Genomic DNA, 16,399 nt, shown 5'->3' with positions numbered 1-16,399 from the left:
TTAAATAGTAAGTCCAGATGAACATTTTAAATATTTATTTTACTTTATATTGATAGCTTTACAACTATCAGTGGCATACCAGGCAAAATGTCTGGGGGGGAATTGCGAAATCATCCCACAGACCCGCTACCAAAATGAAATTACCGGGACAAACCTAAAGGAAGCTGTGCACAAATTGTGGTCAATTTTGTCCCTGTTTTGATCGCCTTTTGTTCGCCTTGATCGGTATGTCACTGCTAGTAGTCATATATTTACAGTGGACTAAAAATACTTACAAGCAACATTAACAAAGACTGTAGTTTTAAACATTTTCATAATGATTGTAGTCTGTGTGTCCAATGGACATACAATGTACACTTTTGTTAAAGCAATACAGTGGAACCTCATCACAACAAAACCTAATAACGCAAAGTGATTTTGAAAGTGAAGTTTCTGGCATTGCTTTTTGTAAGTTAAAAGTACCTATAATAATACAAAATCTTAATACACAAACTGAAACCTGTGTCCCCATAGATTTCATGTTAAAGAGGTTCAACTGTATTACACTTTCTTTCTGGGATACGGTATGTGCATGGAGTCACCTACATTTAATTATCAAAACTGTTTCAATACAGATTTCATACAAGAAAGTGAAACTCATCAGTCTACGCTAGCTTGTACCTTCAGTGACCCTACAGACTTTTTATTCGACATAAAATATTTGATGTAACATTATCTATGTTATTTATACATATTCCCATTCTATTTCCAGCATGTTTAAGTTCTAACGAATGTTTGATGACGTAAGATAATTCTACCAGATATTTTATGTAACATATTATCGATTTTACGTCATCAAACTTTTGTAACAACATAAACATCACTGGAAATAGAATGGGACTAGATTAAATAACATAGAAATGTTACATCAAATATTCTACATGGAATACTCAGAGTCTGTAGCAGCACTTTCTAAGGACCGTCGATTTTTAAAAATATCTATATTGGCCACTCAATATCGATAAAAAATTATTTTACTACAAATTTTACTTATATATCTTCTCCATTCATCCATACATGATAACCATCTGCTTTTGGTTTGTATTCGTCTGTTATAATGTGATTACAGCTACCATGTATGTGCCTTCAAATTAAAGAAGGGTACTTGCGAAGTTAATGTGAACCAGTTAGGGACCGTTCACAAACACTTGTTGGGGGGCTGATGCAAAACAATTTCATCACAAAAATGTTTTTGGGGCCCCCCCTTTACAGACCTCAAAAATGTCAGGCCCCCCCCCCTTTTTTTACATGAAAATTATGGTCAACCCCATAGAAAAGCATATAAACTCAATTTTCCCAGTAAAATTTGTGGTCATTTTTTCATGCCCCCCCCCTAGGAGGATCAAAATTTTCAGTGCCCCTTTTGCATCAGGCCCCCTAACCAGTGTTTGTGAACGGTCACTTATTTGTTTTGCATAGCCAATATAATGTGCACCTATCCAGCTAGAACAAAGGAGATTTGGAATAGTAGCATAAGAGATTATAGGTATTTCATACACTCTTCGATAGCGAGAACCAATCAGAGCAAGCGTTAGAAAAATCCAAACCATGCATTGATTGTGTCTAATTGCACTCCGCGTACTACGCGCAGTGTATTAGACGCATCGGGGCTCGTGGATTAGACGCATCAACATCAGCGCGCGTGCATTATTTTGTCCAATTTCTCTCCCAACAAGTAATACGCATTTATTAACCTATAAATCATAATCAACAGATAATAGATGAAGTCCTACTTAAGGGATCTGGAATGAAGCGTTTCGACAGTATTTTTGTGGGACACGGGGCACATCAGCCATATCGAATTGCATTCTGAATACGAAGAATGTCTTTCTGATATCAAATAATTTTCATTTTTTGAAATTCACGATATAATACAAATTTTATGACAAATTATAAATATTTGATATGTTTCACATTTTGATATATAACAGTCCTCGAAGTAAATTATATAAATCTAATGATATATTCTTAAAGTGTATGTAACTGGGAGGAAAAGCCGACGATCAATTGAAAATTTTGATCTTTCATATTGAAGATATGGATTTTTTTCCCAAAAAGACCTAATTTTTTTGGTGTTTTGGGAAAAAAATCCATATCTAAAATACTGAAAGGTCAACATTTTCAATTGATCGTCGGCTTTTCATCCCACTTACATACACTTTAAGTATAAATCATCAGATTTATAAAGTTTACCGAGTACTGTTAAATATCAAAAATATCAATTTTAATCATTTGCCATAAAATGTGTATTACATTGCAATTTCAAAAATCAAAATTATTTGATATCAGAAGGACATTCTTCGTATTCAGAATGCAATTGATATGTCTGATGTGCTCTAATGTCCCACAATAAATACTGTCCAAACGTTTCATACCCCATCCCTTAAAGCCATATTATAACATTTCTGTAAAAGTAGATTAGTATTTATTTTCCATTAAATGTTAGCTTTTACTGTCAGATATGTCCCCTTTTAATTTTGAGCCGAACAAGTGAGGTCAAGCAGAGAAAATTGGAATTTACTACTAGCGCCCATGCATGTTACTCCCGCGGTTGTAATACGGTACGATCCTCGGGGTGTGTGTATGTGTATCCCACACGCTGTGTACGTACTGTGCATACGTGTTCGACTAATATTTCCATCGTAATAATAAAACGCCGGTTCCATTGTTTTATTCAAAATCTTGGATTTTGACAAAACTACAGCACAAAAGTCTTGATTTAATTTTGCAGAACATCTTTATTGACTAAAGTACATTACAATCGTGTAAAAACCAGAATTTAAAATCCTCAGCAAATGTTATAATATGGCTTTAATAGGCAATTTGTTTCATTAGGGAGGATGGGTACTAATAAAAATGCTGATGACCATACATATCTTGCATCTTAAAACAACAGTCATTCAGTTTCATTTCGCATAGTCAGGTAGAAGTTATAAGCTTTGTATCTGGGGTAAAGTTTGGTTTGGATAGGGATCTACTGCTGAATATCTGAACGTAGAACTATCTATATAAATTGGCTGAGATTTAAAACTTTTCTTGAATTTTTGACAATTTTGGCTACAATGAGGCAAAATTCTGCTATTTTCCCAAGAAATTGTGGAAATAGTACCCATCCATATATCCCAAAATTGGCCTAGAAAAGTGGCTATTGATATATCAATGGTGGTGGGGGAAGGGACTTTGTAATGAAATTGTTTTGTTTGTAGAGTTCATCCATCTGTTTAGTTTGTTCCATTTTTTTTTAATCTTAACTGTACATGGATTTATATAGCCTTGGTGTCCTGGCTTGGTATGCTAAATTACATAAAGTTCAAATTTGGTGTTTCAGTTGTTACTTCCACTTTGACAAGAGAAACCTTAAAAGTCGAGACGGTTGAGGGATGTTCGAATATGAGCCCCGCACCATATTTCTTATCACCATGTTAAAATCTGGATGCTTACTGGTATGGATCGCAAAATTTATCGCACTATTAGCAAATGTTACTATGCGAGCATAGAAATGTACACGTATATAAGACTTCTGAATTAACAAGAGACATATGAAATAAGGTAGAAAACAGACATATACAGAGCACACTATCAAGAAGAGATTCTTGGTGATCTTGATTTGGTCTCGGGATATTTGTCTATAGCGTTTGGTTTGGTTCATATTAGCGTTGTCGGATAAATCTGGTGTTGATACCTGCAGCTGTTTGTCCTTCGCGTCAAGATCCAGTGCATTGGATCCAGTGTCATCTGTTCCGTGAGACGATGGAATCTGTATAGTACTCTTCTTAGCATGGAAGTGTCTCCTCAAGTACAGATATATCCCGGTGTAGCTGAAGACCACCAAGGACAATGGAACAGGGAATCCAATGGCTGCAATGCAAATTGCCATTATATCAGGAAGGTAGGCGGACCCTATAGCAGAGCACGACAGGTCACCAATGTCATAACCAAACTGACCCACTCCTGCCAGTATGAGAATGATGAAAGCCACCCATGGTATGATCCAAGGAATTGCGATTAACATGACAAGCTTCCATGAAGTGAATATCTTACTATACGTGTATGATTTGGTGATCAGGATAAGACGATTGACTGCAATGGCTGCGAGAGTGTACAGACTCGTACCTCTACAAGCGTATATTGTAAACCCCGTTATATCGCACAACCATATAGCATTAGGAATAGGCCATTCATTATGACCAAGAATGCTAACAGAAAACCAGATCAGGAATATGGATGTCAACAAGTCAGCCACTGCTAAACTTGTCACAAAAGCATTTGTAGAGGTTTGTAGTTTCTGGCAGAAGGCCACTGCTAAAATAATTAGTGTGTTCCCAATGATACCAGTTACGGAGATAAGCAAAGTAAGGATGGCTGTAAAAATTTGCTCCCAGTAATTCACACTCATGGGAAAATTGATAGAGCCATTAGTGGTTGCATTGACTGTTTCCATGGTGTACATGGTATTCAAATGACACTCTCATTATAGCTACCTGAATACCAACTTCTTTGGTTGGGTATTGATTTCATCATTTTCGTGTTAAGATCAGATCAGGTACTAGGTTAATTTCTTCATACGAAACTTGAAAGCAATTTGTTGGTGAATTTCTGTTTCATTGCGAATGAAAATTAATACCATTTCAAAACTGAAATGTAAACAATGTTTCTACATGCTCTTCCTTCAAAAAAGGTAAGTTCCCCTTTCAATTTGGAATTATATCTTCAAAGCAAATTTTTTGATTGAAATTGATTTTGGCACACACATCAAGAACATTGTACCAACAATTAATTCTCAGTTAGTGTGATGTGATCCACTACCAAGACCCATTTTAATTGAATTATTAGTTTTACAGATATCATGCCAAATAGAAAGGGGAACTTACTTTTTTTTAAGTGTTCATATTATTATAATATCAGTACCTTAGTCTATACTAATCTTTGTACAAGTCTTTGGTTAGCTATGAACAAAATTATTTTATTGGCAATGTGTTTCTACAGATTGCACAATTTGCGACTCAGTATAATACGGTATCTGATTATGATACGAATATAATACAAGTCTACATTGTGCTAGTCAAACAGAAACTACAGAGAGTTTTGTATTATTATCGTATTTCATTTCAATTGGCCATATATTACACAACTTTCACTGTGTAACTTTTGTTATATTCCAACAAAGGCAATGTTTTTAAAATGTTATAAACATGTTTTGGTTTTGTTCATTTAAAGGAGTATTTTGTGATCCTAGCATTCTCTTTTTATGAAATTTGTCAGTAGATATCCACAAAAAAACTTATTCCCATAATTTCAGTTGATTCCGATTTTGTGTTAACGTGATATGCATGATTATGTGTATTACACTGCTCCATTGACAATGTGTTGTAATTTCATTCTGGAATACCAGAACAAAATTCAAATTTCACGATATTTTTGCTTAGAAATGAATTAATCTGCAAGAAATTTTTTTTGAGGAAAGTGAGGGGATGATGCTGTGGATCACGAAATTCCCTTATAATGACAGGCTATACACAATGCTATATGAAGGTCATGCAAACATTTTTTAAATTGAAAATATTTTTGGCACAAAATGTTATTCAAAAATGTTTTCTCTGGTCCCTTTAAAGTTTAGTGCCCCGGGCAAAAAGTAAAATAATTCACTTTTTTGATATTTGGTTTTTCTGGTTTACCTTGTTTTCATGCCTGCCAAAATCTGAGTTTGTATGACATTTAAGGCATCTGGTTGGTCAAATCACTAGTCAAAGCAACTGATCTTATGCTTGCATGTGGAAATCAAATCTGTAGTTTGAAGTAAGCATAATTAAACAGAAAATTTGTCTGAAAAGAGAGAAAATTGCACATATCCTGCTAAGTAGTGATTTGACTCCATTTTAAAAATAAAATTAGCCATTTTCTTTAAAAAAAATATGAATGTTTTACTACTTTCACTACCGGTATATAAAACATCATAAAAGCTAAAATTTCAATTTCAGTATCTGAGACTGAAATGCACTTAGGTACTCCCATACACATATGTCGTAAGGCTGAACATCTCCATCACCTTTGGGCCCCCGTATATTTTGAACCCTGATCTAACCACTATCATAAATCAATATTTAGCAAATAGTTTTCATCTTCAGGTAGTTCGTTAACATCACCAAAGTTACGTTGCAAATTGTCATTCTCCTGTGGTTCACTAGTCCGCAATTTTTCTTTTGCCAAGTCCTCTTGGCTCAAACTTTGCCCTTTCTGCATGATGTATAAAAAATAATGGAACGTTTCACCAAATGTCCTGTGATTTACAGACCAGTTGAACTTTGACCTTGCATACAGAGGTTTTCTAAAGTAAGGCTGTGCAAATGTGAAAGAGATGAAGATGCCTTCTGGAGATAAGACTCTGGAAACCTGCAAAATGAATAGGAAATAATATGAATTTTATAAGAATTTTCTATGCAGGGGTAGTGGAATGTAGTCTCCTTCATAGCCACTTTTTGAAATTTCAACTCATCTCACAATGATGTAAGTTCAGAACAAGAACTGAACTCATCTAAAAACTGTGATGCCCCACTGGGCAGTGTTATACATGTTTCATAGAAGGCTTATATTCCTTCATGTAATTTTACACGAAATTAGGGTTAAGGTTAGGGTTAGTTTAGGGTTAGGATTAGGGTTGTGATTAGGATTAGGGTTAGAGTTAGGATTAGATTACACAAAATAATTACATGAAGGATCGACCCTTATTTGCCAGCAAAGTTCCGCAATGTTACCATGTCAATTAAATCACACGCCTGAGTATTGAACCATGGTCGAAACAATCACCACACAAAGTATATGACACTCGAAGGCATACCAAAATAGTGTGATCCGGTAACCAATATAATTACGTAACCACTTCGATGGTGAATAGAGAGCATATCAGCATACACGTGTAGCTGGGGTAACTAAAACAGTATAGCAGATATGCCACTAAGTACCACTTTAAAAGCCTGAAACAGCTAGAAACTGCTAAAAAATATGAATGATTCTCATGAATGTACTTTTTCTTTTCATCCAATATTATCTTTCATTAGGCTGATGAGTTCGCATACATGTAGGAATATAATGCATTGCATACGGTATTCGCTATAGTATACACTCATTCGATCAGGCTGAGTTTACATAGGAGTATACTATGTGAACTCAGCCTGATCGAATGAGCATATTTTTTAATTATTGTATACCATATACAGTATACTCATGTGAACTCAGCCTGAGAAAAAGGTTCATACCTCTGATAGAACTTTGTCCATGTTGTCCAAGCATTCCTGTGATAAATTATGCGGGTGTTTTTCTTCCACCATTAAGACATCCAGGGTAGCTTTTTCCAACACAACATCAAACATCTCATTTGCATAATCCAAATTGCGCATGTCCATAAACTCCCATGTCATGTGAGGGCAGTGTTTATGTTTGGCAACCATTTTGTTGATGCACACCTGTGAGTAGTCTATATTTGTGATGTGTACGTAACCTTTGTTGTACAACTCTTCACCCATCTTGCTATTGCCACAACCTAGGATAAAATAAAAATTTTGAGTACAAGTATTAAATTTTGTTACCACCAATATTATACAGTGGAAACTCATTATAACGAAGTTGTCAGGGACAAAGAAATTAGTTCTTTATATCCAAATTTCGTTATATCAAGGTTGTAAAAACAATAAATAACAAAAGAATTTTGTATCTTGGTTCTGGAAAAATACTTCTTTATAACAGGGTTTTTCTTGTATCAGATTTCGTTATAATGAGGTTTTACTGTAAAAGCAATACCTGAATTGAATTCAAACTCAAAAATTTGACTTGGAACTCGAAAATAAGTACACAAAAAGTTTTGTGCAAATTGTTGATTTCTATTCCCATCCTCAGTTATTTCCGCAACTTTTAGTCAATCGGAGCAATTTACAATTTGAATTTCAAATTACCTTTACTTTTGAGGACCTCTGTTTGCACACTTTTAAATTTAGGGAGTGTTCAGAAATACTCTGGTGGGGGGCTGGAAAATATGTAGGGGTCATAAAATTTTATGAGTTCTGAATAGGGGGATTTAAAAAAGTTTTGGGTGTATGAACAGGAGGGGTTAAAAAGTTTTTCGGCACATAGAGGGGGGGTGTAAAAAATTTTCGCGCACTGTGCGCACAAATGTTCCCATATTAAAGCAGAACAAAAGTACATTCGATCCAGTGTTAAAAATTGTCACAACTTAATTTTGAGCTTTGTGTCAGTTCTTTCTGGTAAAGCTGTTTAAATCACTAAAAGCTGCAATATCTTTGCTCTTCTTTAGTGTTGACAATGTTTACAATAATGTTTCATGTAGTACAAATTATTAATTTATTATCACTGATATAAAAAATCATGTTGGCGGAGGAAGCTTAGAAAACCGGGGTACACGTCCCCCCCCCCCCCTTAATTTTTTCCATGGGGGACATCCCCTAAAAATCCTTAAAGAAGAAAAAATAAAGCAATAATTCAATTGCCATGTGCAACTTTTTTAGCACATCGAAAAGCACCATGTTTTGGGCCCAAATAGGGTAAAATTGCACAATTTTGCGCTTCGCGATCACGCGAACTGGCCATCAATTTAATAGCAAAACACACCATTTCGGCAGTAGTGTAGACAGGGCGGACGGGCCCCTGACAAAAAATGAAAGAGAAAAGTGCCCTCTGACAAAAAATGAAAGAGAAAATCTGGAGGGCAAAGAAAAGGAGCAAGGAGACCCTTTTCCATATAAATTCAACCCGATCATGGGCCAAAATAAAATACAAAATGTTTGCACGCTGTGTGCGCACATTGTCACAATAACATCATTTTCATCCCATCATGGGCGAAATACACAATTTTTGCACGCGTTTTGTCCCAATAAAGCCTTTTTGGAAGCTCAAATACATGTACAGTCTCTCTAAAAAACAAAACCGGTATATGTATTTGCAACTGCAATTTCTTTTTTCGTCTGTGCCCCGAAATTTTATTCACCCCCGACCAAGAAAACTGGCTACGCCCTGTATTTTGGGCTAAAATAGTCTTGTTTTTGCGCGCTGCGCCGCAACAAAAAGTCCCAGTAAACATACATGTAGGCGGGGGGGTGGCCCATACAATCATCCCCCCATTGTTGACGCCTGTATGTGTGTTTCTGACCAAATTTGGCCATTTTAGCTCCCAAAGTACAACATTTTGCGCGCTTCGCACGTATTTAATCCCCTTTTAGCGTGCTACTTTAAAACATTTCCAAAATTCCACATATTTTATATCAATGACATGGGTCCAATTTCATTGCACTTGAATACAAATTTTAGTATCATTAATGCCATTTGAATGGTAGTAGAATTGAATTAGTAGAATGGTACATTATGATGGGGGAGGTCAAAATAGTTTTGAACCTATATGAGGGGGGTCAAAAAGTTTTAGGTCCATTAAGAGGGGGGGTCAAAGTTTTGGGTTTTGAAGAGGGGTGTTAAAAAATTTCTACATGAAAAAAAAATTTTTCCAGCCCCCCCCACCAAAGTATTTCTGAACACTCCCTTATTTACAGATTGTATTGACCAAATATCCCAGCACAATAATACGTACTAACTCTATTACTTATACATTTGTAAATACTACTGTATTCATAACCTCATGTATATACGCAAAGCCTGTGATCCAATCAAAAGAAATTGATTGCCTGACCGCACACTTATTGCATGGTCACTAATTAGACAATAATAACTATGTACGGTACCATCTATTTTGAGGTCATTGTGTGAAATTGGAGTGTTTTGTTTTGGGCCGAGGTATTTATTTCCCGAGGCCCAAAACCAAACCCGCTTTTGTGATTGGTATCTCTTGTTGTCGGCACTTACCACGCCCTCAGAAAAATACCTCGGCCCAAAACAAAACCATCCAATTTCCCATAATTGCCTCAAAATAGCTATTATTGTCTAAATAAATACTTATTATCCGATCAATATGAACCTTGCCTCTGACTATGTAGTCCCTTTGCAAATGTTTATCAATAAAACTAATATCACCCCGGTGAGACGGTTCTACTATGTCTTTCAACAACTCTTCCTATACCGGTACCTTTGTACAGGAGTCAACCATTGTTAATCCGTGATGAATCCACGTACACTTATACAATAGCGTCTACGCGAATATGTGTGAGCGCGTAAATTCGTCATGCCTACACACTTACAAGTTGAATTCTGTATCTTTTAGAGCTGGCGGCTAAACAATGCCACTTTATTCTGTAGTTTTATTGCTGAAATCACCGCCGATCTTTTTGTAAGGCTGAGTGGCAATGATTAATTGACATTCCTCATGAAATAATCCTTTGAATTATACGGTCTTTAGCTTGTTTCATTGTTGAAAGGGATTCAATCAAATCATGTTTCACCATTGTTCATCACCGTTGTTCATCACCGTTTAAGAACTCGCATCCGGCGCATCTGCGGGGTTTACTCCCGGGGTTTAGTTCGCTAGGGCAGCTAACCTGCCCTCACGAAGTAGACGATGCAGATGCATCGTTGTTAAACGGTGATGAACAACGGTGAAATATAATTGAGTCCCTTATGTATCTACTATGTAGTATGTTATAATGTAGGTATGCCAGGTGAATTCAAATTTGCCATCAAACTGCATCATTTTATATATCAAATTAAAGCCCTTGAGTAAAGAAAGCCAACACTGAAAACCTTTTTGTCATAGCACTTTCCGTAGCAAAGTTACATCTAGTCAAAGATTGACTTTCATCAAAAAGATTCAGCTAGCAAAATTCCCCAAAAAAAAGCATTTCGGGGGTGTTTCTAGATCTTATGACGATAGCAGCTTTTTTTAATGGAACTGCTATCAAAATCCCTCTGAAATTCCATGTGCGAGTCTCTCATCACCAAAAAAAATCATGAATATATTTGGGTCAAGTGAAGTATAGAATAGACAACATATTTATGTAGCCGTAGGTTTCCTTGAGCAAGCGGTTCTTTTAAATTTCAATGTAAATTTGTATTGCCGGTTTAGGCCATTTTGGCTGACTAGCAAATGTGTTAACTGACGTTTCCCTCTCATACCTAGCTATAGTAATAGTATGTAACTTGTTGTAATTCTAAGCTTACTAAACCATGTACTAACCGAGTATAAGAATTCGATGAGATGTCTTCAGATATTGCATAATAAGATCAGTAAATTTGACACTCGCTAACCAGTCATAACTCTCCTCTGATTCATAACGATCATCCCAATACTCAACACCACCATATTCGGCGTTATTTTGAGGCATCTTACTGTCCATTCTGTGTACGTTTTTGTTTACATCGTTTTGACCTGGTTTTGACCTTTAAAACAGTACATGCCTTCAACAAGAAGAGTCCTTAAAAAAGGACAAGCTCCATGCCAGTTGTATAGGACATGTCGCATGGTGATGTTGCAGAAAAAAACTGCAACTCAGGGTTCGCAGGTTTTTGCCGCAGGTGAAAAAAACGCGGTTTTAACCTCTTGGCAAAAACAGTTTTTGGCAGCAAAAATGGCAAAAATTAAAAAGTGACAAATAGTCATCTCAAAACAAATTATTTAAGTTACAAAAATAGATAATTTCCTGAGTGTAGGCCTAACAAGGCCAGATTTGGTAATTATAAGTAAGAAATTAAACACAGTGGGTTTTCATTGCTCACTAGTGCATTTAATTGTAATGTGGCATATCAAATTAAAAACTTTTTCATTTTAAGGACTTGACGAGACAAAAAATACCGTGTTGTATGATTAATCAAAAGTTGTGTGTTAGGCCGGGGTGTTAGGGCCTGAGACCATAATACCTTATGGTATCAGTTTAGGGCCTATTGTTTATGAGCTGTCTGTGTTACTTTTTAATATTTGACTGACTACATGTGAGTTTTTGCCATTGTTGCCGGTTTAAAACTGGCAAAAACAGTTTTATTGCCAATTGTTGCCACTTTGCCGGCAAAAACAGGTTTTTACCGGCAAAAACCGAACCCTGCTGCAAATCAGCTTTCATCGGGCACATCATGAGTAGGTTACAGGTATACTGATCATTAATTCTAAATTTTATGACTTATACAAATGTAATATTTAAAACCACAAAATAATTTATTTCTTTGTTTGACCGATTCACGATTGATCTCACACTTATCATGATAGGCCTATATTATCAAATTTGCTAAGGCGAGGCCCAGCCTGGTCTCCCCTTATTTTTTCACCAATTTATATTTATCTTCATATCTTGTTTTCAAAATCTATTAGTTACTGAGTATGTCCAAACACTTTGTACAATCTGTATCATTAATTGAATATTTTTTTATGTAACAGGCTACACGAGGTATTGTTGGTCGAAGCAACCTAAAAATCGAGTTTCATTATCTAGATCAATATAGTATTGAAAATTAACACCTTGATGTTTTGCGAAAGTTCATTCTACAAATCGTATACTCTGCAAACTTGCTTAATTTATTGTTGTTAATTAGTTATGTACGTTTTACAAAAGTGTTGTTGTTTCAGCCCTCTTCACAACGTAACTCAAGAACCGCAGCACCTATAAAAGTATAGGCCTATCTGTGATATTTTAATTCTTCTACACGCTCGCTATGAATTGAGCAATGCAATTTTTGCCAAAGCTCACTACCATTCGTAAGATGCTGTGAACTACCAATGATGGACCATCCCACCTGACAAAATATTGGGCCTGATTTATCCCCCCCCGAACTACGCCTTTGGGGCCTTTAAAAAAAATCAGCTTAATTTTTCTGTAGAACATGAGTTTACACTACAGTAAGCCAAAAAATTAAGGTACCAGTTGTGTTCACCCCTGTATATCCTATATAAAGAAAATGTGTCAAAATTAAAACAAACAGCCAATACCTGTACTCTTTAGCTCTGATTTAAGACCTCATTTGTTGAAATTGGTTGAAAATTAAAGAAACGGTGGTCTAAAACCTAATAAAGAAACGAAATCAAAACTTGCACTTTCGTGTTCTAATCAATGAAAGCACGACGCTAATTTTAACGTGGTAATCAATGGAAGCACGGCGCTGGTTCTCTTGTTCGTGAACGCATTGTGTGCAAATCAATAGGGCACGCAATGTAGCAAACTGCAACTTTTACATTGGAATCTTCCATGGATTTTTGGATCGTCGTGTCTTTATTTCTTGAACAATTTCAACAAACGAGGTCTTAAATTCGAGCTAAAAGATGCAGATATTGGCTGCTGGTTCCAATTATGACATATCTGTCTTTGTTTAGGATATGCAAGGGGTGAACATAACTGGTACCTTAATTTTTTGGCTTACTGTATTTTCTATGGGGTTGACGTACAATTTTCATTGCCAAAAAGGGGAGGGGCTGGAAATAATTTTAGGTTCGAAAGTGGGGCCCTGAAAAAAAATGTGAATTTTTCATTTCAGTCCATAGAACTTTTAAGTATCATTCTTAGAATTTAGCATATCCTAGAGGCATCATCTGAGCTCATCTGGTCCATCCAGTAAACTGCTCGTTCAAAATGACGGGTCCATCCATGGTGCACCAAAGTCTTCGGTAGTCCTTGTAGGTCAGTGATGAAATTGTCGATAGGCCTCCACAGGCGGCACGCAACAGATAGGCCTATGAGATTTTAAACTAGAATAACTTTCAAATCAAACCGATAATAAATTACAGGCTCAAAACGACAGTTAATCTCACTGCATATCAGCCATGTGCCAAGTGGGGGCCCTCGAACTTCTGACCAATCACCGGCTAGCACAAAACTGGAGTAACCAATCAAGTGATGGCGCCGTCGGTATGTGATTTCACAGTCTTCAGTAGGAGAGCCGAAAAAAGGAGTGCTACACGACCTGGTTGGCTAGCTAGACAACTCGCCGATCGCCTCCATCCCGGGCCTCGATCAAAGCGCCAGGCCGCGCACCAGGGTTATGGTGCAGTGTTAGGAACATGCACAAGAGTAGTGAAACAAACAGTAAACATGATCAGTATAGACCTTGTTACTGCCAGCCCGGTGAGGGTCCATCGGTGTGAAAACCGACGGGTAAGCTTTGGAAAAAAGACGATGTGGACGACGAGAGCGGTGTGACCAAAGTTGGATTCTGCTGGTCTTTATATATAGCTTTCAGCTGAGGTTTTCTAGATTTTTCTGACACGTATTATAACGCTTCCGATATTGTTTGCATCAGCTATGTAAAAGGTCGATGATCATGACCAGCCGATGACTCATTTCTAGATCTTTCTAACATACTTATGGTTCAAGAAAGAAAGACAGACATTTTTTAGTATCAACCCAGCAAACACAAAAATGTTCTTAAAACCTTTATTCAAAACGTTTTAATAACATTAAATGTCGAGTTATGTAAAGGTCATGAAAACGTTTTAAAACGTTATTGTAATATATTTTGGGCACACATTTTTGGCAAATATTTTTTCAACACAAATATCATTCTGTTTTAAAACAATTACTAGTAATTTTTATTCACATAATTATTCCAGGGTAGGCCTACAATAACATAATTATTTTGACTAAAATTATAAATAACGGTGATCACATTATGAACGTCAACATTAGCAATATAACGTTTTCATGAACTGTGCAGAGCAATAAAAATTAATAATATAAAAAATGCACACTGCACTGTGCATTATAAAATAATAATTCCCCGAGTGGTGTCAAATGAAAGAGAAAGAAGTAAAGAATATAATAAAAAAATAATATTTTCCCCACCGGGGTGACACCTCTCGTAAGACCTGGGTCAATATTTATATTGTGGATCCTTTTCATATTATTAGTTATCCCCTGTTTGTTCATGCAATACGAAAAATATCACTGGTTTTAGGTCGTATCACACAAGGCTGTCGTTTCAGAAACGTTCGGTTTTTTTCAAACCAAACTTTTAAACAATAATATTGCTAAAATGGTCCACCAAATGGCTAGGTCAAGGTCAACAATAGGGCTCAATGGATTTTGATCTTTTTGGCCATGTTACCAAGGTATCCGGTAACAAACCACCTGAGATATGTCAAGCTATTCTTTTATTGAAATGTTGTTTGCAAGCGGAGCAATATCTGAGACCATTTAAAAAAAAATTAAAATCAAATAATTTTTCAATTTTTGTCCCCTGGAATCCAAATTTTAACATTTGACCTTTTTCCATAACTCAAGAACTGTATATCGTCAGATATGTTAAACTATACTTTTTCTTATGACGAGAGGAATACATTGGTATGGTTTTTAACTAGACATGCTAGATTTGACCAGCTCTGAAATTTCACCCCGTGCATAAACGGCCATTTTGGATTTATGCAAATTAGCCACTGTTCCACTACTTGGATTTTCGGTGACTTTTGATATGGTTTTTGGGAGATGGACGCATGTGACATGGATTCTATTTCAATTAATGGTGGGTGATACCATATTTTGACTGGCCTGATATGTAAAGACATTTGTGATGTGTCATGTCTAAATCAGACACTTTTGGGCAGGATCGTAAATGGAGAAATAGCCAAAAATCTGCCCGGGCGCGGGGTTGATTTTTTCACAATTTGGATTTGTTGCGAATTTGTGATGTTAGTAATGTTAAAATTATTGTCTGATAGTTTCAGACCGGAATATAACTGGCATCTTGTATTTTTTCAGACATTTTTCAAGGTAATTCCTACTCTCAACATTGTCAATAAAATTTTTAAAGGCCGATATCTCCATTTCCAATTTTACAATACCATAGCTTACGAACTCAATATCTTTGCTTAGGAATGTCCAATTTCATTGGGGAAAACGGCGTTATGGAGCAAAATATCTCCGTATTTAAAATATGTAAAAACCTCAAAATTGCTAACCTGCCCAAAAGTGTCTCCTTTTGACATGACACGTCACATTTACTGATCATTTTTTCCGGGGGTATGCCCCCTAAATAGTGTGATTTTCCATTTTGTCAGACTGTAGGAAAGCATGGCCGGATAGTTAAAGGGAGTGCCTGTTATTTCCACCAAACTCTCTGTCCAAAACATCACACTGGAAACCAGACCGTGCACCTACTATCAAGGAAAAAAAGGTTGGCACACTTTGCCTGTCTTTTGGTATATCTCTGCCCCCGCTCCCCCAATTCAATATTGGACCAAGCCATGTTGTCAACAGGTCCGTGAGACCCTCCAACATTGAAAGATGGGGAGTGGGGAAGGTGAGATATATAGGGGAGTCTGTACTTCACATAGGCCCTATGTTGCATGCATGTTTCACTCGCCTCTCCAATTTTGATAGGGCACGCATTTCCATTGTTTAGTGCAAGTGTGCCAACTATTTTTTTCCTGGATTGTAGCTGTGAGTCCGGGCTGTGAGTTCAGTCAGTTCAAAAAAATATATTACTGTAGCCTTGA

The 16,399-nt window shown here is 36.4% G+C and overlaps 2 protein-coding genes across 2 annotated transcripts; both read right to left on the bottom strand.

Moving 5' to 3' along the window:
- Positions 1-3,370: 3,370 nt before the first annotated feature.
- On the bottom strand, positions 3,371-4,480 carry LOC140143861 (melatonin receptor type 1B-A-like). The gene has a single exon (XM_072165674.1). It carries the CDS (start codon positions 4,478-4,480, stop codon positions 3,371-3,373), a length of 1,110 nt encoding a protein of 369 aa, XP_072021775.1.
- Positions 4,481-5,673: 1,193 nt separating this feature from the next.
- Positions 5,674-11,356, bottom strand: LOC140143852 (EEF1A lysine methyltransferase 4-like). The gene is made up of 3 exons (XM_072165665.1): positions 11,165-11,356; positions 7,293-7,576; positions 5,674-6,429 (listed from the first exon to the last, which is right to left on the bottom strand). Exons 1-3 carry the CDS (start codon positions 11,322-11,324, stop codon positions 6,127-6,129), a joined length of 747 nt encoding a protein of 248 aa, XP_072021766.1. The 5' UTR covers positions 11,325-11,356; the 3' UTR covers positions 5,674-6,126.
- Positions 11,357-16,399: the final 5,043 nt, after the last annotated feature.

Source organism: Amphiura filiformis, unplaced genomic scaffold (assembly GCF_039555335.1).
Source record: "Amphiura filiformis unplaced genomic scaffold, Afil_fr2py scaffold_30, whole genome shotgun sequence".
Classification (NCBI taxonomy): Eukaryota; Metazoa; Echinodermata; class Ophiuroidea; order Amphilepidida; family Amphiuridae; genus Amphiura; species Amphiura filiformis.
Note: the sequence above shows the minus strand (reverse complement) of the source record. Positions and strands in the feature narration are given on the sequence as shown.